This window comes from Corylus avellana, chromosome ca4 (genome assembly GCF_901000735.1).
Source record: "Corylus avellana chromosome ca4, CavTom2PMs-1.0".
Classification (NCBI taxonomy): Eukaryota; Viridiplantae; Streptophyta; class Magnoliopsida; order Fagales; family Betulaceae; genus Corylus; species Corylus avellana.
Window position 1 is genome coordinate 28,844,039 of NC_081544.1, and position 25,341 is coordinate 28,869,379.

Below are 25,341 nucleotides of genomic sequence, written 5' to 3' on the forward strand. Positions count from 1 at the left end.
AGAAAGCATGCTAGACCTCTACCAGCATTGTTTTCTCCGTCTTTTGTGGAAGTTGGAGAACATTTGTAGTAGAATGACTCTTGGGTTATTAACTTAATATAATGACAATAAATGATTATTAAAAATATTAAAAAAATATGTGAGAGATATATATATATAAAATATGTGAGAGATGATATATATATATATATTCAAAAAAAGTAGGCCGGTGAGACCAATTGTAGCTATTTTACCTGGGCATGATCATAGTAGCACCTATTTGTTAAGAGCCGCACAGAAGGGGCCTAGACGGTGAAAACTACAGGTGCTCCCTCATGTTAGAGATATACTTGATACTTATTAAAGTAGGTTAGAAAAAAAAAATTTCAAAAATTTCTGTCCTAGAACTGGTATGTTGGCTTTACTACACCCTAGCATCTAGCATTTTTCTAGGACAGGAAGATTTTCTATGTTATTTTTTAGAAGTTTGATACGGACACAGCACAAACCCAACTTATGGCCAACTTCTCTCCTACGTGTAAAAAAAATTTGAATTTTAAACCAAACAAATTGTCTTTTTTTCCCAAATTTTCAAAATCCCAAAATCTTCTCTATCAATTTTTTTTATTTTTATAAAATGACGCGTAGAAGAGAAGTTGACCATAAATTAGATTTATGTTGTGACCTTAACATTTTCCTATTTTTTATACTTATAATGTTATCTCAGCTTCTTGTTTTTAGACAGCTAGAAAGATTAATTAAGAGAAGTGCAACATTATGCCCCTATTATGCGACACTATGAGTTGCAGTCATATCTTTTTCTGCCTTTTCCTTTATCCCCCTCTTCTCAACTCGATTCATGTTGTCGGTGGAACGACCCCCTTTTTTCAGTTCTTTAGACTAGGCTTTTTTAATTTTTTCTTTTTCGTTTGTTGTTGTTTCTTTGTTCATTGTACTCAAATAATAATAATAATAATAATAATAAATAAATAAATAAATAAATAATTGGTACAACATTGGAAGTTAATTCCTTAAAAGATTAGAAAAGAGTATTATTAATATATAATACACTCAAGTCTAAATTTTATTTGTTTACACAATTTTAATAGCTGTCACTTTGTAAAAGATATGATATTTTACATAAACACACACTTAACCAAGATTACCCTCAAACAATAGACAGTAGCCCGTTCTTCACCAGCTCAGATTTCAGCTTCCATGCCTCATTTTCTGGAAGAATTATTGTGACGACCCTTGCTTCGCCACAATCTTTTCGCCCTGGGAACACCAAAACAGCTCCTTCGTCTCCCACGCCTTGTACACTGAAACTCACCCAATCCGGTTTATGCCCATTCAACTCCAGCCCGTAAAACTCAGCCTCTTGCAAGTCCACAAACGTCAAATTTGCTCCATATACAATGAAATCTGAAACCCCACCATCGCTCTCCACCAATTCTTCAATCTGCCTTCTTTCATCCACAGCTTGATTAAGTATCCACTTTGCCAATTTCTTTGGGCTTGTCTCCATTATAGAAAAATCCGCCTTAATCGAGCTTATAATTTGAGTGTTTGTTACAATCCCATTGGTGGGTCTGGTCGGATCTTTTCTGCATATTGTCACCGTTTTTGGTTCAACCCTCCCCTCTCTAACTTTGGCAAAGCATTGCCAAATAACGCCACAAAGAGATTCAAATATTGGAATTTCGTCCGTTTGGTTTGGGCTTGATTGAAGGATGGCTAACTGGCTGGCGGTTACATGGAATGAAAATGTGTCCATTTTGCAGTTATTGGCAGTTATCCAATGGTCTCCAACCGGGTCGACCTGCTTCACGGAAAGCGGTGGCGGGTTTTTGGGTCTCTCAATCTGTGGGTCTGGTTTGTGAAAGTTGGATGGGCTGTTGGCCCGAATACCAGCCAGGATCCGGCCCCATCCGTTTATAAAATCCGAAAGACAGAATGCATCTCCAAGGATATGTGCCCAGCTGAGGCCCAGTGACATCCCCCCACATTTGAATTGGGTCACCTGCGCAAAACAAAATGGTAAATATATATGATTAGTAGTTTTCTTCATCGTTTTTCAAAGGAAATTTTGCGAAAATAGTACCTGTATGAGAAGTGGGGGAGAGAAAGAGAGTTGAGGGCCAATGACTTGTTGGGACACAAGCAGGTTGTCAAGAGACCATTCCTTGGTCTCCAGCCATTGGTCAACGGTTTTGTCACATTGGGCCTCGATGAACCTGGAGCCACAGTCATTGCACTTGATGTAGGGCCGGCCCGACTCCTCCGATCTCCACACGCGCCCACTAGTGTAGTAGTTGTGATTGAGCCACTCGAATATGGTTTCCTTCAAACGCACCACGGTTACACCTTCAGCTGCATGGCTGCTGAAGAAGTAGACCAATTTGAGATAGTGGAGCTTCATGGCCAAGTCCATGCCACTCAGCTCGTGAACCACGCCGGACCCCGTCCACCGGCTCGGACCAACGGAGGAAAGGCGAACCCCGTAGACCGGGCTTTCCTCTTTGGAAGATACCATATTGTGTTTTGCTCAGTAGTTGTAGAGGCTCCAGCGTATTTGTAGGGGTTGAGAGGGGACGGGAGGCTTCCGTGACCGGTGGGAGTTTTGATGGGCCATTAAATTGCAATTGGTGTCACCCGAAACGATGGAAAAGGATATCTCCATTTCAAAATCCTTCTGATTTTGAAATAATTAGAATTTTTCGATGACCAGTAGACTGCGTGGCATTGATTGCTTTAATGGCGGTGTGTAGTTGTCGCCAGATATTTTTCTTCTGACAGGTATGGAACCAACACAGAGCTGTTCTTGTAAGTTGTAATACTCCGGCAGATAATAATCAACTCTTGTAATATTAGAAAATTATACGAACAACATGCCACTCCTTTAATAGGTAGTATGTTTCAAGTCGATTGATATAAATAATGGCCAAAAAAACATTATAGATGATTAGGGGCCGTAAATAAACGAGTTCATTCGACAATCCGCTTAGTTTAATTCGACCCGAACTTGAGCTTGATACGGTAGAAACCTGCTTAATTAGTAAATGCTACAAACCCGACTCGCTCAAGAAAACTCGATAAGGGCTCTCTAGCTCAGCTAAATTAAAGCTCGATCGGTTCGTTTGCCCAATTCGTTAACTTGTTCATATATATATATATATATATATATATATATGTGTGTGTGTGTGTATAAAACTAAAAATTAGTTATATAAATTTAAGTATGTATATTAGTAATATATGTAATATAAATTAATTAATATTTATATTTATGCTATAGATAATTAATGTTTAGATGTTTTAAAATTCAGGCTTACACTCTGCTCAGATCATACATTAAAGAGTTCAATAACTTAGCTCGAGCTTGAGTTGAGCCTGACTCGGCTCAAATAAGCATCTTCATAAATGAGCCAGTCTTAAAATTTTAAAGCTCGACGCGACTCGGCTCGAATACAGACATAAGATTATCATAATCCTTGCGTTGGGATTGTTATAGTCAAATTTGAGAAGGATAAACATATTTAGCTAAATGCATGAAATAAGTTTTTTTTTTTTAGCAGTCCATTAATGGTTGGTAGTTGTGTTTAATTAAAGAAGCCATTATTAGCGTAAAAAAAAAAATTTTTAAAAAAAAAAATGCTGGAGCTCTATGTTTTGCGCCAACTCACTGCCGACAATCCTACGTCGTTTTCTCCGGTCTTTCCTAGAGTGCTACAACCAATTTTCTTTCTACTTCTGTTGATATAGAATTAGTACATTGGAAGGTAAATTCCATAGAGAATAGAAATGAGGATTATTAAAAATATCGAAAGTTAGATTAATTAATTGAATGATTATTTATTTCTATTCTTTTATTTGGTGATATCGTAAGGAATTTCTTAAAATATCATAACTCTAAAAATATATATTTTTAAAAATAATTTACAACCAAAGATTTTTTTTTTTTTTTTTAAATATCATCCCATGGCCATGGTTGCCTAGCTGACCACCTTGGGGGTGGACCGGGTTGTCATCCACGTTAAGAGAACACCGAAGTTGGTCAACCACCCAAAGGGATGGGGACAGAGTTTTATTATTATTATTATTATTATTATTATGATTTAAAAAACAATAATTAGTTTTTTGGAAAATATATTAATTTATTCCTTCAAGAATAAATATTATTCTTATTTTTTAAAGAAATTAATAGATATTTTTCATTTTAGGAGAATAGTTATCTGTTATTCCCATAATAGTGTGCAATAAAAGCACTTAATAACTTTTCCATTTTGGGTCCCTTCCTGTGTACCAAACATGACGCATGAGTTGGAAATCAAGAATGACAAATGGATGGACAGAAATTTATGGGGCTTGTCGTAGTGTCTTGGTCAAAATTAAAGAAAATATATTATGACACAACAAATGGATTTGAATCTCCTCAAATTAAGTTGTCCGAATTTGAAAGAAATTTGGACAACCTAAAAGAAAGGTTGTAATGCATCCCCTATATATATATATTTTATGAATTATGTTCACACAGTTTGCCAGCCACTCACTCAAATCTCACCGGAGAATTATACAAAATCCACCAACATACTCAAGAAAAACTCTCTTTTATTTTTATTTTTTATATTTTTTTTCTTACAATTCTTCCTCTCTTTCATTTTAAATTTTTTTTCCTACTTATATCTCTCTTTCTCGAGATTCGCGCCACAACTACTTCGGAGCACGACACATGTCGTCTGAGGATCAAAAGCTGGGCGAGCAGGTTAGGTCCGCCTGACTCTCGTACCACTGCGACCCTTTTGAGTATGGCAGGACAGGGACGTGACGGAATTCGTTTGACGTGACGGCCCCTTTATTTTGATTAGACGTTTACTTTCTCTTTTATCGAGGTTGAGCGAACTTCACTTAACGACCCCGTCTTAAGATGGTGATGCTGGAATTGGATTTTTGGTTGAAGGCTTCAAGGCTCGCCAAAGCGACGGGCCTGATATGCGAACCTAAACATCGGTGTTCCACTGTTTGAGGCGGATGTAGGCACGAGCGGCTTTGGGCCGTCTGGACTCACATCTTTGGGTCCCTGGGCCGACTTATACCGTGGATAGGGTTCTTAAGTCGTGTGCGTCCTAGGCCTTGCAAACGATTTGGGCCTTCTACAATGTAGGATGTTTTAGGGTCGGCGATTCTTCTACTAGGCCGGACCTTGGTCCAACAAACTATAACATCACATAATAAAACACTATATATAGCTCCAAAGCATAAACATTATATACAAGAGTAATGATATAATACAATCATTTGTTGAGAAATGATCTCACATTGCCTGTGGACAAGATCTTGGGTATGTTTATAAGGAATTGACAACCCTCTTTTATTGAACCGGTTTTATGAGATGAGTTAAGCCCATAAATTTCTTCAATGGTATCATAGCCTACTACAGGATGAATAGAGCCCACACTACTTACTCCGTGACAAGAACCAGAAAAAATACTGGCCTGCACATTTAAAAATGTACTAACATAAGCACTGGCTGTTCTAAAATCTCGCATGAATTTAATGTTTCTAACTCAAATGCTCTTTGTTTTACGACAATGACTAAGCTGATGTTATGAGTCACACTAACTCAAATGCTCTTTGTTCTACGACCTTGCGTTTGTTCATCCAGTGCCAACCCTTTTTTTCTTTTGTTTTTAATTTTAAATTTTGTAGGGTAAATTTATAATTTCATAATGGTTACATTAGAAAAATGGCCAAAATTTGTAGGAAGAAAGTTAAAGTTATAGATTAAAAAATCAATAATTATGGAAATAGTTTAAAATAACATATTATTAAAAAATAAAAATAAAAAAATAAATGAAAGAGAACCTTATCCACCAAATGTAACAGGTTATGCGTAGTATTTCTAATCATTTAAACCTAGAGTCCCAAATTCATGCAGCCTAGTCTGCCTAGATAGCAATTTTTTTAAAAGAAAATAGTACAGGCTAAGGTTTATCGTCTCTGCACGGACCCAATAGGCCCATACAATTCTTATGAGACCATTAAGTCTTACAATTATGGTTTTTGTTTTTGAATTGCAAATCTAAAAATAGTTTTTGAAATTTTTATTTTTATTTTGTTGTTAAAAAACAAAATGTCATCCTGAAAAGCACACTGCATGTGGAATACCCCCACTCCAAAAAAAAAAAAGAAAAAAAAAAAAGTGATGTAAAAATATGGGTGTAGTACATCAAAAGAGGTAATCTAGGCTTACTCCTTGTCCATAGATACTATAGCTGAGTGTATTGACTTGGAAAAAAAGTACGAATATTTAGTATAAAAAAAAGTAAGAAATTGATATGAAAAAGTGAAAAAATTTTATTTTGTAGTGATTTTTTTATTTAAATAATAATAAAAAGTAACTAATGTGATATAAAAGTAAAAAAAATGAGAATGTTTTTATGTTAATTTTTAAAAATAAAAAATGAAGTGGATAGTATTGAAGGGAGAGGCAAGATTTACCAAACGGGAGTCGGAAGAATGAGTTACAGCAGAGGTAAATAAATGAATGCCACTACTTTCTTTTCCTCTATTTCACATTTCTTGTAAATAAGAGTTATATGTTACAAATCAAAATTGTGGCGGGGCTGCAAAGACCACTTCTAGTTTCCCTTGCATTCTCAATTAGAAGAGCTTCTCGGCTCTCAGAAAATATAATAAAATTGCACAAGCTTATACATCTCACTTTCTAAGCAACCTCGCCGGGTTGCCTTAATTTATGTTCCCATTTTGAATGAATTAGTAGTTGGATGCCATGAGGCAAAAGCCGCCCTCCAAATCTTGCCCTGCAATGATGCACTCGAGCATGCAACGGCGTGTGACCAACTGCCGACGTGCTTCAACCCGACCAACAAAGTTCAAGGAAAAGGCCAATCACCCGCAAAATGCTCCCTGCAATAGAGTGCAATAGCTAAAGAATGCACCAAGAAAATCTCATCTCATCTCATCTCTCTGGGGCCAGGCCAGATGCTGCTGTACCTTTCCCAGGTGTGGTCCTATTTCACAGCTCAGGTGAGTAGGAGGGTGAAGCATGGGCAATTGAATAATTAATCAGTAAGGAATAACATACGGCAGAGCACAAACATCAGCAGACTCTATCCTCATAGCTTCCGCCCATACCTCTGGTGTCTCCTCAACCTCTGAAGATCCCACCTTGGGCAATTCTGATTGATAACCATTGTTGCTAAAGAGCCATTCTTGGTCATCATAATGAGACCACTCCTCCATTTTGGGTATGGTATATACCTGACTTAAATACTTGGAATCTGGATGGGGTGGCTTGGCAGCTGCTTCCGCGATTTGATCAGCTTGTGCAGTGGCAAACATTGGCTTCTTTGAGGAGACAGACGATGGCTGATCAATAATGCCATTTATCTTGCGCTCCTTATTATCCACCTTAACATTACTGGCTGCTACATGCCTATCCGAAGCATTCGTGATAGAAGTTTGGCTATGATCCATTGTCCTTCCATTTTCCGGAAATCGATGGGAGGAAGAAGTGGGTCTTGCCAACTTATTGGGCCTAACATCACTGGCTGTAAGAAATTCAAAAAGGAAGCATCACTTATCAGCTAATAAGAAAATTATCAGAGTTTGAAACTGCTTGACAAAATTGATTCAATGTAATTTCCAAGAATCACTGACAATTAACGCAGCATAATTTAATACAAGAATATCTGCAATCACAAGAGACCCACCAAAGTCTTAAGGGATAGTTAGCCCCTATAACCATTCTAAGAAGGGGTAAAGGTTACAAAACTTGAAAGAAATGATTGGGCTGGCAATGATTCATGGTCATTATGAAAAGAACTCACCATGTAAAACTCCATTTGTCTCAACTTCCTTCCTTTTCTTGAGATTTTCCTCAGAAGCAGCAATCTTGTTGCTGTCCTTGGGAAGTTGTGGGGTTTTAATATTTTGGCTACCTATAAGGTCACTCTTGTTGCTTTCTTTTAATCTATCATGTTCTGTGTTCTTCTGATTATTTTTCACCTTCGCTTTCTCCTCCTTTTTTTTCTCTTTGTCCCTGTCCTTATCCTTCCCTTGGCTCTTTTTCTCTCTATCTTTATCCTTGCGTTTATCCCCACGTTTATCATCACCTTCCTTTTCTTTGGTCTTTTCCTTCTCTTCCACCTTTTTCTCAGATGGTCTGAGCGTACCTTCAACTCTAGTTTGAAAAACCCCAACAGGGTTCTGAACCATTGAATTTCCACTAAATCTTGCCTCACAATTGATTCCTCGACCATCCATCGTTCGTTCGTCATTCCTCCTGTTCTTCTCCTTACCTTCAGCCCAAGTGCCAGTACCTTTAGCCAACAATTTGACCATCTCCTCATCCTTTTTTCGGTCCATATTTGTAAACTTCTCCATCGTATTCTCAGTCGCTTTGTCATCATCTTTAATCCTCCTGCCCAACTCCTGCATGAATTTGGAATCCATTGTCTCCTTTGCCAAATGACTGCTGTCACTGAGTTTCTCTGCATTGTAACCTGAAAACTGCCCAACAAATCTCTTCTCTGGAATACTATTTTTACCTTTATCCCTTTCTTCTTTCTGAATGAGTTTTTCTCCACTGTGACCCTCAGCCTGTCCCGTAAGTCTCTTCTCATCTGGGGCACTGTTTTTCTCCTTATCTTTATCCCTGTCCTTCTCCTTATCCTTCTTTTTATCTCTGCTCTTTTCCTTCTTGTCTTTCTTTTCCTTATGCTTCCCATCACTTCTATCTTTCTCTCTTTTCTCTTTCCCTTCTCTCTTCTCTTTGTCCCTTTTCTCCTTCTTATGCTTCTTTTCTCTCTCCCTTTCCTGTGAACCATGAAAAAAGAACAAAAATAAGAATATGCTTTTCTAAGAAACAAAGAGGAAATATTACAGAATTCTGTAAAAAAAAACCCATGAAGCTACAGAGAATAACAAAGAATTTCTTTGTGTAGCTCTTATTTCCCTAATAAAGTAAATATAAGCAGGTACAAAATTACTCTTGGTTTTAAGAAAGATGAATGCTGCGCAGATTCCAAACAGCTGTATAGTTACAAAGACAGCAAGGGAGAAAACAAAGTCAAAACAATGAAGGAGGGCAAGAACATTGAGAGCCTCTATTGCACCTCCCACTTAGTTTCCGCATTTGAACCACAGACCACTGCAACATTGCTAGCCCCACTAGAGAGTTACTGAATTAAAAAGGTGTCCATGGATGTTAAGTTCCACATTGGTTCCTTACTAAGTGAGACTAAGTTTTATAAGTGATTCTAAGAAGCTCCAAATGCAACTTAACTAACACATTTATAATCCACCTTAAATATGGTCACTATCTTCTAGGTGAGACTGAGCTTTATAAATGATTATAGAGAGCTTCAATTGGAACTTGATTAGTCTCTTTGGAGTAATAACGCAAATGTAGCTAGCATTTTCCTTGAACCATTACAAATGGCATTAAAGCAACCTAGTAACACCATGTAGTACTGCAGTAATGCATGACATGGGCCCTAACAAGGGCGTCAAAGATTTGAAACGGGAAGATTGATACCCTAACCCTAAAATGTCAGTCCCACATTGGGAATAAGTATTGCCCACATTAAGTGGGTGGATTATTAAGGTGCCCATAAGTGCTAAGTCCAACATTAATTCCTTACTAGGTGAGAGTAACTTTATAAGTGATTAAAACGAGCTTTAACTGTAGCTTTACTAGTCATTTTGAAGTAATAGCGCAAATATAGACCACCCCTAAGGTGCTCATCGCCAGCTATAGCCCGACCCCAACCACTGCAGGCCACCATCTGGCCTGAATTCTATGGTTTTGGGCCACCATCTGTCGTCGTCGTCCTTGGAGGCCCTCAATCGTCTCTAGTCTCTACATCATCCTATGTTGTCCTCAGTAGCATTCCGTTGTACCGGGCCACTATCTGTCGCCATCCCCGACATCCCTCAGCCATCTCCAATCACCCTTTTACCCAAGCACATGGGCCTGGAGCAAACGGTTGCTAGAGATGACAAAGGGCCGCTAGGGACGATGGAGATCAGTTTGACACCATGTCATTGTCTTTAGACCTCTGCCTTGAGCAAGTGGTATTTTTAGAGGAAATAAAACGAGGACAATGTTTTCCTTCAAATTCGATTGGAAGAACCAGTTCCGCAACCCTTTGACATAAATTTTTTTATATAGAATGCATGGTTTTGGGAGAGAATACTTTGGTTATTCTCAACTTGTAAGGGTATTTTTGGCACTTTTTTTACTATTAGTTTTGTTTTATCAGTATAACCATAACAAGGTCTTATATTTGGGACTCTTGATATTCAATTATCATTCATCAATGAAAATTTGAAATTTTTCTGTACTGCCCTAATGAAACTAGGATTCCAATGGCCAGAAGAACCGGAGGAATCCAAGTAGTATGACACCGCATGTCCCTCGAGCTTCCTCTGAACACTTTGCCCTCTTTGGACCCCATATTTCTCAACATCCCTGGGTTGTTACATCCAGTTTGGCTCATGTTCTACACGAGAATATAAAGTAAAGAAACGACAAGAAAAGAAAAGAGCACATATAAACCACTAGGAAAGAAGAGGGTGGGGATATTCTACTGGTGAACCAACCTCACAGTAGAATCACAAACATCATAAGCTTTTTTTGATGCATTGTTATCCTCCAAATAGGCTCTAGGAAGAAACAATTAGAGATATTAAAAACCCCTCTAAAATGGGAACGGGAAGATTTTCATATAATCAGTACTCCATCCCACAGATTGTAAATTTCCTAAATCAACTCAGCAAGCCCAATCACAACAAAGGAATGGTGGAAGTACAAAACAAATCAATGTCACGTATTCCTCTATGTCAAAACTTCAAAATAAAATTCTTAAATTCTATCTTCCCATATCAAGAACACCTATATTGAAGCCAACTACACCAGAAGCTGCGTTTTCTTTTAGCTAATTAAGAAGCTCGAAAATGTCACCTCCTAAAATGGTCCATAAATCAAGTCTCTTGTCCTTCAAAATGAAGGAAAACTGAGGAATCCAACAAAGTGTGGCTCCACGAGATGGGATCAGTTCCAAAATTTGCATACCTGCCACCAATTATTTCACCCTTAGAGCAATAGTAGTTCACCTTCCAGGGCAGACAACTTTGTGGGCCATCCAGCCAAGAATACTTACTCTTCTACCACCAAAAGATCTCCTCAAGATTAGCAGTTCTATGCAACTGCTGAACATGTCTTACAAATTCTACTTGAGCATCCAAATCTGGGTCACACTTTTTCAGCAACAAAGGAGGCAATAATCTACGGATCTTGCTTTCCTTCAACCACCCAATCCAACAATAGTTCTCACTTAGCAAGTTCAAATACCAGCCATTTAGATGGACCATCCTGTGGTCCTATATTTCTGTGAAACCCCTTGCCAGGAACTTCCCATCACATATTTTCAAATCCTAAAGAGGGACCTTTGTAACCAGAATTAATAAAGTACAGTGATAAATCAAAGCAATCCGAGGAACCTCCACATAACCAAAATTCCTCCAACACGATTCTCAGTAAGTAAAACAAAAGGTTAATTCACTGAATCATAATAGAATTATCTTAACATCTGGAACAAGATTGAGAAGCCCCATCATATGATGTCCTTATTATAACTTCAAGGTATAATAACAAAGCGTCAGTTTAACAAAGAACAAACAGTTAATACAAACTGACTTCAATAATATAAACGAAATAATATATCACAACGATAGAATGCGGTGCACAAGTTCAGACCCTAGAGAACCACTTCTCACAAACCAGTGTATCGTATTGCTCCACACTATAGCACATTCATGAGACCTACTTACTCATAAAAATAAGAAACATACATCTGTTGCTTATAACAAAAGCGTTGGATCTCTGTTCTAATGTAATTTCATGGGATAACCAGCATTTACCAGAACTTGAAATCTTTATCACTGCCAGGTCTCTTTTAGGCCAACTACCCTGATTTTTTTTTCTTTCTTTTTAACAGAACATACAAAAGGGTGGCATTTGGTGACCTGAATAGTCTACTCCTGATTTGGTGGAATATGGGTTCCTTATCCCTTGCATATACTTAGAATTCTGTTGAATAGACATCATATTCCTCTCCAAATAAGCAAATATTCAGGTAAACTCAGGCACATTTCCCTGAACTCGGCTTATATATATATACATTTGCAATTCAAGAAACTTCTCAGGCTTAATCTTATCAGAGATCCTCCCATTATTCTTGGCATTTTGGCTAAGATCTACTGCTTTTTGCTCTTACCAGATACTTCAAAAATTGGAGATAACTGAATCTTTTCTAATATTGACTTGAAAAAGTGTGGGACAATTCTGACATGGCCTCTTGTGGTTTTAACAATGTCAACACAAACCTCCTGCAGCCCCCTGTCAACACCCATTCAAAATCTCACCGAAGTATATACCCTTATTTACTTTTTAAAGAAGGTGCAAAAGATCTTTTATTTTGGGTTAGGGAAACATTACTAAAATATTTTAATTATGTAATTTTGTTACCATATAATTTTTCAAGATGCAAAACACACTCATTTACAAAGACGGAATTTCCAAAATAAGCAAATATATAGTTGTTCCCTCATGTCCAAATTTAGGGGATTCATCTATAATACCATGTCATAGTATTTGGGAGAGAAAGAAAGAAAAAAAAAAAAGAGCACAGACATCATTCATGTACTCTTGTAAATGGGACAAAAATTTAATGCTTCAAAGCATCACCTGGGAGTAGGCTGACTAATTCTTCTCTCCACTTTACTAATATTATACAAAGTTCTCTAAATGATCTTTGGGTGAACAAAAACTATAAGAGATACAACGGAAAGCCAAAGTAAGACAAAGCAATTAAGAATAAGCATATCAACAAATTGAGTCCAAAAACATCAGCAAGTCCCATATCTGATATAAATGTTGCCAACAAGTAAAACACAGGACTTGTGGGTTGAATGGCAGGATGTGTCCTTGCAATTGCCCAAAGATACAAGGGTTGTAACTATTAAGAGTGGTTGACCCCAGTTTGTATCAGAAACATTAGGTAACTAATAAGTGAGGCATAAATTGAATATGTAATAAGGATTCAAGCAAAAACTATAACCATGGATTATGAACTTGACGTCCATGCTGGAAACCCTTCATAATAACAAAAACCAGAAAAATTAAAAAAACAAGTTTTGCACCTTGGACCAACTACTAAAATGGTTGACAACAGATTTCGAATGAAGAAAGTGAACCCTCACTTATGCACATATTTTTAGATTAGTGCTACAAAGTTAAACTATTTAAGATTCATGAAAAACTGACTGATTTTATATGAAGAAAAAAAATTGGCAAAAGCATAGTACCCCTTCCCCTATGATCTATAAAATTCCACTGCATACACTTCCCAGAAAAAATAAAATAAAAAATGAAAAAAAAGATGTGCTTTACATGTATCCAGATAATCTCATTTCTCAAATTCAATCACAAGGTGTGGGTTATGTATTCCCCTGCCATATCATTTTATGCTTCCTAATCAGTTTTCATCAAAAATCCAACCAGAACCTATAACACAAAAAATCCACACTCTATCTATTGAGAGAGAAGATCTAAATTATGAAACAGGAATATGGCCAAAGGAGCTGATATCCTTGGGTGGGGGGGGGGGACCAAGTATAGCTTGCAAAAAGAACTAAAGAAGACTTCCAATGTAGTAGGACTCAAGGGTTTAATCACTTGCCGGCTATAATACCTAAACAATCTGACATCCTATAGCAAATAAATAAGTAACCTTCTAAGTTTTAAATGAAATTCAAATTTCAATTTTACAGAATAAGAGGTTGTACGTTATTTTTGTTGGAGTTGGATTATGCTAGAAATTGCCTCCAAAATACAGCAGATTCATTCTATTAAATAATAGACTTCTTCAGTCAGATAAATAAAACTACCCATAATTAAGCAATTACGGAAAGCCAAGTAGTGCATGGACGCTAGCTTTGACACGAAAACTGAGATTTTAACAATTTGAAAGTAGTTGTTTAATCCAGTGCTGTGCAACTCACAGTAATACTAATTTCCATGCCCCATGAATGCTACATCAATTATAGAGTATTAATGGACAAAAGAAAGGTAATTAACCTTTTTTAGTAAGTCCACATCCTCCGTCCTAGCCTTCTTTTCATATCCTGGTGGTGGGAACGGAAAGCAGCGCGACATTGCACAAAATCCAGGAATACACTACACTAGCGCCTTCCACAAACAAAAATGTTCGAATTACTTTCCAAAAGCACTGTTCCGGAAAGGGGACGAACCAGAAACTATGCTCCTGTCCATGCACCATGTCCCTACATTCATTTCCAGCTTCACTATCCCTGCATAAGCTTATCAGTCACTCCAACAAAAGCCAATTCCAACCACTCTTCCCCTCTAGCTTAAAAGCACATGTGGGTCAAGCAGATATCACTGAAATCACCTTAGAAGAATAACACTCAGCACTCACTCAATTGCACCAATGTGATACTAAACTAAACTAGTAACAAAACCCAGATAGAAAAACTGAAAAAACTCTTCGGTCAATGATTTAGCTCGAACTATGTTAACCCAAACGGTTTCTTGAGAAACGAAAACAGTGAACTGCAATCAGAACCTCTGTGTTGCCTTCTGGGCCAATACAAAATCATCACCTCCTCCTTATAAGCAAATCCCAACACCAAAATCATTGCCTACTGAAAATCAAACTCGCAAAGCAGCAAAAACCCAGAAGCCCTTAGTCCTCCAAAAATTCCATTCCCCCAAAGTCTTAGATCACTGTCTCAACACAATTCCATACGTGCAATCCTCTTCCATGCCGAGAGCAACAATGGGCAACCATTATTTCTAAGCAATCTACGAACTCGAGAACTGAAACCTAGTACTGTCAAATCCATAATTTCGATTCCGTGGAAGATCGAAGCTCGTGCCCATCGCCAAGCAAACTCCTTTGCTCCCCAATCTGTGCTCTGATCAAACCCTAATTCAGTCCAAAATTGAGCAATTCAACCAGTGCTCGATTACGATCCGCAAAACCCTAGAATTCCAACACCAAAACAAACACGTTTCTCAGCACAAACTGCCAGTAAAAAAAAAAAAAAAAAACCCTAGTTTCATTACTCGAAAAAATTTGAAAAGACACAAAATTTGAGATTTGGAAAATGGAAAAGGGGGGGAGAGAGAGAGAGAGTCAAAGACTTTATTGGGTACCTAGGCAATTGCAGGTACCGATCAAAAGCGGAAAAGGGAAGCTTGATTCCAAGCGTTAACGAGAAAATTCTGGAATTTCGAGGAGTAAAAAAAGTTGTGGAATTCGTGGGATTGAAGATTACCTTGTCCACCACAAAGTGGCAAATGTAGGAGGACAAGATCTCTCTCTCACTCTTTTTCCCACTTAGAGAAGCAGAAGAAAAAAGGATATGATGAATAACAAGTAATTTCAAGGAAGCACCTTTTTCCTGGGTATAGATTTTGGGATTGTGTTTCTGTGTCCAGTGGGTTCTCCTTGTTAGTGTCTGTGTGCGAATGTGTTCGTGTTTGTGTGTTCGAGTATTTGTGTGTTTCAGAGATACCCTCTCCCCCCTCTCTCTCTCTATCTCTCCCCCCCAGTAGGTTTTGTTCGGAAGTTACACGCGAGAATGAAAGAAAAAGAGGCAACGAGGGCTTGGAAGACCCAAATATATTGGTGAGACGCCACACTAGACAGAGAAACTCTCTAGAGAGAGAGAGAGAGAGAGCAGCTCCCTGATCAAGTCCCACGCGCTCTGCGGGTGCATCTTTTCCACTCTCCACTTTTTCCTTCTATTTTAATTCTTCTTGGTCCTGTGACACCGCATAAGATGCTAATTATGTACAAACAATTTTTATTAAGATTGCGTTTGTAAACACTCCTAAAATCATGTTGAAAATTGTGTTTGGCTTCCATGAAAATCTTTTGCCTAGCATATCACCTCTCCCCCCCAAAACCACCCTTGATCGCTCATTGATCCCCCAAATTGATAAACACCACCACCCTCAAAAAATGACTTATAGTTGTATTTAATTTTTATTATTTTTCATTAACTAATGTTTTTTGTCTGTAAAAATATGAAAATGTTCAAATTTAAGATATTTGCTTTATTTTTATGTTAAATTATTATTTATTTCAAAAGCATAATTTATAGGAATAAATAAATTTATCATCTAATTTATATTCTATTAATCATGATAAGTTAAACCAAGTTGAATTCCGGCGGAGTAACTACCACCCAACATAAGTGGAAGCATTTAATTCACTTTTTTTTTTTTATGTCCGCACAAGGGGAAATAAAATGAAGAGAAAGTTTGACGTAGTGACCTCCGCTTCATAAGGCATGGCATTTAAGTCAATATTAAGATAACATATGATCCGGAATGGGATTCTCTCCATTTCATTCCGGTTGGTTGAAATTTGAGGGGCAAAATTGTAATATCACTTTTGGTGGACAATTTTGCCCCTCAAAAGCAACTAACCGGTTCCTCTCCATTTCAAATCTCCATTTCATTTGAAACAGAGAGGATCCATTTGCCATATGATCCATTAAATTTCACCATTTTTTTCTAATCCTGTTAAAGTTCACTTAATGTGCATTGTATGTGGGTTCTATTTTGATTGTATGGAAGTTTATTGGAGTAGAAAATGATAAGGCGGTGCCGCTTTGAGGTTGAGTTTCTTTCCATGGATTCGGCTTACATGCTGTTATTTTAATAACAGCATGTATACTATAGTTTAATCAACTTTCAATATTGAATTTCTCAAAATCTCTTTTTATTTTTTATCTCCTATTAAAAGCTTATAAAAGTAAATCAACTTTAAAATTCAATCTTGGCAATTGATTAAACTACAGCATACATACTGTTATTTTAATACATTACAAAAAAATTACTATTTTCTGACGTGGCAAACAGTACATGATTTTTGCCACATCACCATTTTCTGATGTAGCAAAAAATGCCACGTCAAAAAATATTTTTCTGACGTGCTATTTCAACACGTCAGAAAATTCTGACGTGCTAAATATTGACATGTCACAAAAAAAATGGGCGGAATTTTGAAATTTTTCCCTCTTCTTATTTTCCTTCAACTTTTTTCCTCTTTTTATTCTTCCGTCTTCATTTATTTCCCCACACTCTCTCTCTCTCCTCCTCTCTCAATCTCTTATGGAGAAGAAAAAAAAAAGGAGAAGAGAAGAAGAAAAAGAAAGGGAGAAGAAAAAAAAAAAAAAGGAGAAGAGAAGATAAGATAAGAAGTTTTTTTGGGTTTTTGAAGATTTGTTGGGTTTGACGTTTAGGTTTTTGATTTTTTAGATTGTTTTTTTTATTTGAGTTTTTGATTGTTTGAAGATTTTTCGGTGTGAGTTTGGGTTTTTGAAAATGGAAATCGAAAAGAAGTGAGAAAATGGAGAAAAGTGAGAGCTGGCCGGAGAAAAGAAGAGAGATAAAGAAAAAATTGAGAAAAGAAGAGAGCCGACCATGCCATGCAGAAACGAAAAAATTTTGGAGAAAATTTTTTCGTGGTTTCCACTCGAGCGGTGCAGATAAATTACAAAAAAAAAAAAAATTAATACATTTTTTAATTGAAAAAAAAAATTCCAAATTTTTTTTAAAAAAATTATTATTTTTAATTCATTTTAAAATTTCATGACGTGTCAATTTTGACACGTCAGGAAATTTCTGACGTGATATATTTTAACATGTCAGAAATTTTTGACGTGCTAAACAGTAACACGTCAGGAAAAAAAATTTCCTGACACCTATGCTTCTGACATTCAACACACGTCAAAAGCGCCATGTCAGAAAACTCCAGTGAGAAAAAAATTATTTTTTTTGTAGTGATAACAGTATGTAAGCCGGATCCTCTTTCCTCAATTTTCACTTATATTTGAATCATGAATAGTATACAACCTAAATTTTTTTATTGTTGACAAAAATAAATATTAAATTTGGTAATTTTCGTTTCATTATTTATCATACAAGAGACTTTCACTTGTTTATGATAGAGTTTACCACGATATGTAAAAATAATATTACCCAATTAATTTCAATAGGTACTATTATAGTGAGTTATACTACAAATATTTGTATTTTTTTTAATTTATATAATTTGATTATTTCACTAGTAAGGAATGCAAATCGCCCGGGCGTGGTCTAGTGGCACTTAGATTGTCTTGGTGTAAGCTAGTTCCCAAGTTTGAACCCTGCAATGAGAAGCCCTTAGGGTTATTGGCTTAGGTTTCATTTAGAGTTCTAAGAGAGCCTCATGTTAAGCTGTGGTTCTATTAGTCTTGAGAAAGTATTTGCAGTTTTCACCGTCTATGTTCATTTTGAGTGATGCCCAGCAGACATGTGCTACTATGGTTAGGCCCAAGTATAATAGCCACTTTAGTGGCCCCCTTCTGCCATTAGATACAAAAGAAATGAATACTCTCGCCTCATTTTATATCGGTATTGTCTTTTCTTTTTAGAGTTTTAGGAATTTTAGCTAATAAGTTATTATTGACGTGAAAATTTACTTCCTATAATATCAAGAACGAATGCATTGAATGAGTTGGTGGTTAGATGAGCTGATAAAGGAAAAATCAGTTGCTAGGCATCATACTCGAGCAAAGGTGCATTCGAATTTTAACAGCTAGTCCGTCGGGACTTGAGCTAATGAACTTGCGAGATCTCTTTGGCCCTTATAATCCTGTGGACTCTCCAAGTAATATTCCAAATATGTTCTTTCACTTTCAACTAAAATTAAAATTAAACAAATAAAAATTATCCCAGACTAGTTTTTATTTTGAAAAGTGATTGAACTCCTCGATGTTACACCCAAACCTTAATATATCCTAATGGGAATCCTGATCTATATGAAGTATTGAATATTGGCAGTTGCCAGACCATGACATCGGGAAATCGAATTTAAGGCGTATAATAGACATTTATAAAGGACGAATATTTGTTTGTAGTCCGTATATCATTGAAAAGGACACAAATACAATAGTGGGCGTGCTCAAGGACGCGCGTCACACAGCAGAATTGTTCTAAAAGTTAGTAGGAGGAGTGGTGTGGGAAGCCATTTGCCTAACACATGTGGGCTTGGTTCCTTTTCCATCTTTCTACTAGTGCTGCAACTCCAGGTGGCACTACCCCAGCCTATCACAACCTGCATATGTCCACATACGTGTCACTTTGTCACACTCCCTGTAGAGAAAAGATGATTGACTCTTTATGAGTGTGGAAGGGGTGCCCTTGCACGGGGCACCTTCGCCAAGGCCAAGGGACAAGGGTGGCTCTATATTGAACTACACGCCACCCAAATTGGTGCATGCTTTGCCTAATGACTAATGAGTAATGGCTATTTCCTACCTATCATGCTACAATTTCCTAGCAAAGAAAAATGAACTACATAAATCATATAATTATATATTTGTGTATGGTCAAATGAGGCATAAGTGGTCTCAATAAGGCTCATTAATTGTTCATAGGGAGTAACTCAATTGGCTAGGACCATGCTTAATAAAACAAAGGTTATTAGTTCGAATCTTTCTCCTCCATCAAACATATTAAACAAAAAAATAAAAAATAAGGCCATTAATTGTGATCAATGCAGTAATATGATTGGGCCATTTACAACGTCTTTAAAAGTATGATTTTTGGTTATGTCATGTACGTTAAAGTGAAAATTCCGTGTGTAGAGACTAGTTTAGAGGCTTTTTTTTTTTAAAAAAAAAAAAAAAAAAAAAATCATTTTTTATCATGATAGGCCAATATATAATTTGAGTTTTGTAAATACGATATGTTATATCGTTGAAGGAATTTTATTTCGTTTATTTTTTCGTAGACGTAAGCGTGAGCGCGTACAACAAATTTAGCCTTCACCATTACGTAGCATCAACACGTTGAAAACTGTTTGTCTAGGCAACCATCTTCAATATGTATAAGGCTTTTGACGTGGCAGAAGACTAAGTAACAATAATAAAAAGCGTCTTCATTTTATAACCGAAAGATAAAACAAACTCATATGCTTAAAAGAAATAAAACTTCGCATAGTGTTTAAGAAAAAAATTATATGATTTGATAATAATTCGTAGGGCTGCACAAGCGGTTACGGTTAGCAGTTATGGGTTACAACAGCTAACCACAACGGCCTTGGGCGATTATCGATTTTTAATAATCAATCGCAACTGCCTAGGCAGTTAGCGGTTATTTTATAACCGGCGGTTAGTGGGTTATTCAAATCAATAACCGCCGCTTTTTTATATAGGCTTTTTAAGTGTTTTTGGTCATCATTGTGCCATTTTTTGGGCTTATTTTAAAAGTTTTGGGCCAAAGTGTTCCAAAAAAGTTGAAAAGAACATGCTGTTTTTTGAGTCAAGCAATGTTTTTGAATAAAGCTTGGCTCAAAAGATCACATACCACATTATATTTCACATACATACAATCATATATTGGTGTTAAACACCAAAACGATGTCGTTTTGAATGTTATATTATAATTATTATTAATATAAATTATATAATATGTATTTATATTATTATATATATGGGTAGGCGGTTAACGGTTATTAACTGCTTTTCCATACCCCTAAAATCACTAACCGCAACTGCCCTAAGTGGTTGGTGGGGCAGTTGTTTGTACACCCATAATAATTCAAATAAGTATGCATTTACAATACAAATTATATATATATACTTGATCCTAGTAGTAATAGTAAATATAATCTTAAGAAGGAAATAACAGTAATTAAAGCAAATATAATCCTATTAAAGAAATTAAATAATGTTATAATAAAATAAGTAAGATCTTCTGTAAATAATATCATAATAAAATCAAATCAAATCATAATATAAAATAGAAAATTAAATAGAATTGACAATCAGCTTGAATAGTGACAAATCTTTCATTTTGTATGTTCATTATTTGAAAACGAAAAAAAAAAAAATTTGATCAAATTGCTCTGCTCCACATGAAGTCTTGTTGGTATGTGTGATGTGACAAATTGTTCACATTGCGTATGTGCTATTAATTATTTATGAGATGTGATATGGGTTTAACTGGGCTTCATCTAAGATTCAACTTTTGTGGACATATATTTTGATTTCTATCTCTTTTTTTGAAATTTGAAATTTAAACCTGACACATCTATTATATAACTTTGTGCTACGTAAGTAAAAGTTAAGCCCCTATCATATATCATTATTTAGATAGTAGGTTAACAAAATTGCCAATTTGGAATTATAAAATTCAAGAACATAATTGTTGAAATTAAAAAATCCGAAACTTAAATTAAAATTATAAGAAAACCTAAGAATCAATTTTGATTTTCCCTTAAAAAAGACCCATCAAATGTGTTTTCTAAAATTGGAAAATGCTATTTAGTATCATCTTATCCTTTTTTTCATCATTCATTTTTGAAAATTTACCCTTGAGGAGTATTTTCTACTACAAATTCAATGGTGGAGAAGAATAGAAAAATATTAAATAGCATTTTTCTTTTAGATTTAAAGAATTGAGGAGTATTTTTCCAAAGAAAAAGAAAAGAAAATTAAGGAAAAAGACTCATACAACTACAACACACAACGAAAAAGAAAAGAAAAAAGAAAAAAAAAATCTCAAATTCACTTCAAGTAATTCCAGCGCCATTTTATCTTTGAAGCCACGTAGCGCCTCTTCGCTACATTTATCAATTCATCCAAATCCCACATCAAAATCCGTACATTTATTATGGTACAACTGAGAAATGCATAAAATGCGAACGATTACATGCGAACAAACCCCTCCACACCTTCACTGCTTTAAAACCCCAAGATATTTTTAGCCGTCTCACTCGCTCTGATTCTGTCTTTGCTTAAACCCTAGCCGCTCCCACCCTTCTCCATCCTCTGTGTCTCCCTCAGGTAAAGCCTTTTGCTAAACCCTAACCTCTGCTTCTTCATACATGAACATATAAGTATTTACATATCTTGGCTTAGTTATTTATTTTGTATGTTTGATTCTTTTTGTTTGTGGAATTTTGTTCACTCTTTGTTTGGTTGCCCAGAAGCCTTGGGTGAAATGGAAGAAAAAAAGGTTCTGTTTGGATACCGAAAGAAATCAAGTAGAAGTAATGGAAAAGAAATCAAGGCTCTGTTTGTTTTTTATTTTTCGTTTAGTTTCTGAAAGATGGAAAATCTTCGTGTTGCAGTTTTTATTTTATTCTCGGGCGATTTATATCTCTCATCAGGGAAAAAGTTTTCGTTTTCTTTATATGTGTATTCTTATATTTATATATAAATGCATGGAATGTATGTATTCATATTTGTGCGTGTGTCTTTCCTACAGAGAGGAAATTGAAAAATCCATCTGTTACCAAATAGTGTCTCCATGATTTCTCGTGGTCGTGGATGAACCGTGTTAAGTTTACTTAATAATAATAACTTTTTAAATTGCTGCCCTGTTCGAATAGGTTGAAGTTTAAGATTCGCTCTCCAGCTCAGAAAATCAAGTAAAAGAATGGTTTTGTAAATTTTAAAAGCTTGTTTTAACTATGTGAAGCATTACGATATTTCCTTTTTGGAGGTGTTTAGCTAACTTAGCTGGTAATGTATTCTGTCAACATACTAAATATTTGAGGTTTAATTCTGTCTTCACCATGGAAATAACTACTACTGCTGAGATAAAGTGAACCTACCCAACAATCTGTTCTTGTTTTCTTTTCCGTGGTTCATCCAAAGCTTGAAAATGATCAAGTGAATGACTCTGTGTTAATGTCTATCAATTAGTTTTTCTCTATTGGAAGCCATGTTAAGAATTTTGCGTTGTTTCTATTTTCAGTTTGCTTTTCGTTGTTTGATATCCCTGTTATGAGTAATTAAAGTGATGGTTTCTTTTGTTGCTGCTGTTGTGTATGTGGTACCTGAGAACAGTCAATTACTATGGCTTTTTGTAACAAAGTTGGGAGCCTTTTGAGGCATAGCGTTTCTCAGAATGGACAAGCATCCACCACATCTATGCTTAATTCTGTTCGCTACATGTCAAGCAAGCTTTTTATTGGAGGTATTACTAAATGTTCCTACAACATTTTGATTATAGATAATAGTCGAGTTATGCCATGAAGTCTTTGAAACTTATTCTTATAATGGTGGCTTTCAAGGTCTTTCATACTCAACCGATGATCAGTCTCTTAAGGATGCATTTTCGGGCTTTGGTGACGTGATTGAGGGTGAGTTTTTTAACATTCTGTGTTGGTAGTTTTTACATACTCAACTGATTATTGGTCGCATAAGGCTAAATTCTATGATATCACAACATGCATCAATTCTTTAATAGTTCCTCAAACCCCTTGCCTGTATATATTGCTTGGTTTTGGTAGTAATAATATATGCACTTAAATACTGCATGATATCCAAAAGGTCAACTTATGTTGGTGAGATTCATTTTTTACCGAACAATATGTTTCCTAAAAGTAAATGACCCAGTTGTTCAGGTGTCAATAGGTTGGGCTATGTTCACTAATAGTCGACAGTCCTCTTTGGTTTTTGGTATTTTCTTTTGCTGAATGTGTACATGGCTTCTCCATCCCAGACTTCTGGATGCTGGATCTCTTCAGAGTTTGGAGCTTTTAATTGTTGCAACTTTGCATCAACCTGCAATATTATATTGATACCTACCATTATCATTTCTGAAAGATGAGCAATTTTTTTGGCATCTTTAGAACCTTTTCCGTTGAATTTTCTTTGATATTTGGGTCTATTGCATCAAGTAGTACACCACTGCTTGATATCTTTGGGTTGTGGGATCTTGTATGATCCATCTATGGTATGTAGTGTCCAAGTACTTATTTTTTATTTAAATATTCTTGGGCTTATATGCGAGGGAAAAACTATGAGGTGGCCCCTATATATTTTGTCACGGCGCACCCATTTTCACTTGTGTTGGTGAGATCGTTGAGAGATCCAAACCATTCTAGTAGATCTATAAACCTTGATGGTGGACATCTTTTAAATTTTGATTTACTTAGTTTAGCCAATGAAATATATTTACCCTTATTTAAATAGGTGAATAGCATGTATGAGATACAAAGATGTGTGCCTATTTTCGATATTGACTGTTGCATTTCTTATTAATGAAAGAATATTTAGATTCTGCTTTGCTGCATGAAATAAGTGATTTGTCCTGGCTTCCATAAAAGAAAACGAAGAGCTGGTTATTCTGATTTATGCTCCATTTACTTTTGTTTTCTTGAATCTTTATGTGCGATATACAACAACAGTAGGCAAGAATCTTTGCTTCTTCTTCCCTTCTCCCACTCTTTTTTGCCTTCTACCTTGAAGTTAAATTAGGTTGTGTTCTATTGTCAATAGTGGTTTCCATATCCTTGTATTCTCAGTGGTGGTTTTTCTGTGCAGCGAGAGTTATCATTGATAGAGATACCGGTAGGTCTAGGGGATTTGGGTTTATTAACTACTCCAGTGATGAATCTGCAACCTCAGCACTGTCTGCTATGGATGGCCAGGTCCGACATAAAGTCTTTATGAGATGTTAACTTTTGCCATTATAATTATGACTTACATCTTAAACTTTCAGGAGCTAAATGGGCGAAACATTCGTGTGAGTTATGCCAATGACAGACCCGCTGGCCCTCGACCTTTTGGCGGTGGTGGTGGCGGTCTTCGCGGCTATTGAGATGTTGCAGTTTTGCTGCAAATGTTCTTGTTTCTGTTGCTAGTTGGTGCTCCAAAATTATGGTTTCTTGAATTTTCAATTGGATGAATTATCTAAAATTTGGAGTTGTGCTGGTTGATACAAATTTGTCTTGGTTATATTGCTTGTTACATGTATGAGCAGGGTAAGTTTTCATAGAGCTGTGCATTCTGGCTTGAGTTTTATGTTTGCATGCGCATATATATTAATATTATTGCACTCTTTACTTGAGGTCAAGAGAAGTGTTATACATTTCAAATTTTCTTCTTAAAAGTTGGTTTTCAAATAATATGTCACCATCTCATAAGATTTATTATTTTGGGAAATGTGTCACTAACACATGAGATAGTTACACATCATTTGAGAACCAATTTTTGGGAAACAGGTTTGGTATGTTTAGCATTTTGCAAGTCAAACTAGCTTTCTTTGCATCCATGAAATTTCTTGTGGTCTTGTTCAGTTCAATCTGCTATTTTTCCTTTGCAACTGTCATCCATCTATGAATCATCTCGATTTGAAATTACTTTCTGTGGCTTGAGACGCCTGTTTTTTATTGTGTTTGGTGGGGGAATATGCTGCATCTGATCCTTAATGCGGATTGAAACTACAGTCTCTAGCTTG

General features: G+C 36.1%; 3 protein-coding genes across 5 annotated transcripts; 1 reads left to right on the forward strand and 2 right to left on the reverse strand.

Annotated features, from left to right (window-relative positions):
• Window positions 1-1,025: 1,025 nt before the first annotated feature.
• Window positions 1,026-2,572, reverse strand: LOC132179211 (protein ECERIFERUM 26-like). Its single transcript, XM_059591879.1, has 2 exons — window positions 2,084-2,572; window positions 1,026-2,002 (listed from the first exon to the last, which is right to left on the reverse strand). Exons 1-2 carry the CDS (start codon window positions 2,513-2,515, stop codon window positions 1,148-1,150), a joined length of 1,287 nt encoding a protein of 428 aa, XP_059447862.1. The 5' UTR covers window positions 2,516-2,572; the 3' UTR covers window positions 1,026-1,147.
• A 3,942-nt stretch (window positions 2,573-6,514) lies between these two features.
• Window positions 6,515-15,743, reverse strand: LOC132179384 (uncharacterized). 3 transcript variants are annotated; one of them, XM_059592105.1, is made up of 4 exons: window positions 15,488-15,743; window positions 14,146-15,073; window positions 7,832-8,819; window positions 6,515-7,552 (listed from the first exon to the last, which is right to left on the reverse strand). In XM_059592105.1, exons 2-4 carry the CDS (start codon window positions 14,221-14,223, stop codon window positions 7,068-7,070), a joined length of 1,551 nt encoding a protein of 516 aa, XP_059448088.1. In that variant the 5' UTR covers window positions 14,224-15,073; window positions 15,488-15,743; the 3' UTR covers window positions 6,515-7,067. The 3 variants fall into 3 exon arrangements, with proteins under 3 accessions (XP_059448088.1, XP_059448089.1, XP_059448087.1); XM_059592106.1 differs by having other exon boundaries at window positions 15,369-15,743; XM_059592104.1 differs by having other exon boundaries at window positions 15,247-15,743.
• Window positions 15,744-21,827: 6,084 nt separating this feature from the next.
• On the forward strand, window positions 21,828-24,878 carry LOC132180092 (glycine-rich RNA-binding protein 2, mitochondrial-like). The gene is made up of 5 exons (XM_059592948.1): window positions 21,828-21,935; window positions 22,944-23,073; window positions 23,171-23,239; window positions 24,426-24,532; window positions 24,604-24,878. Exons 2-5 carry the CDS (start codon window positions 22,953-22,955, stop codon window positions 24,700-24,702), a joined length of 396 nt encoding a protein of 131 aa, XP_059448931.1. The 5' UTR covers window positions 21,828-21,935; window positions 22,944-22,952; the 3' UTR covers window positions 24,703-24,878.
• Window positions 24,879-25,341: the final 463 nt, after the last annotated feature.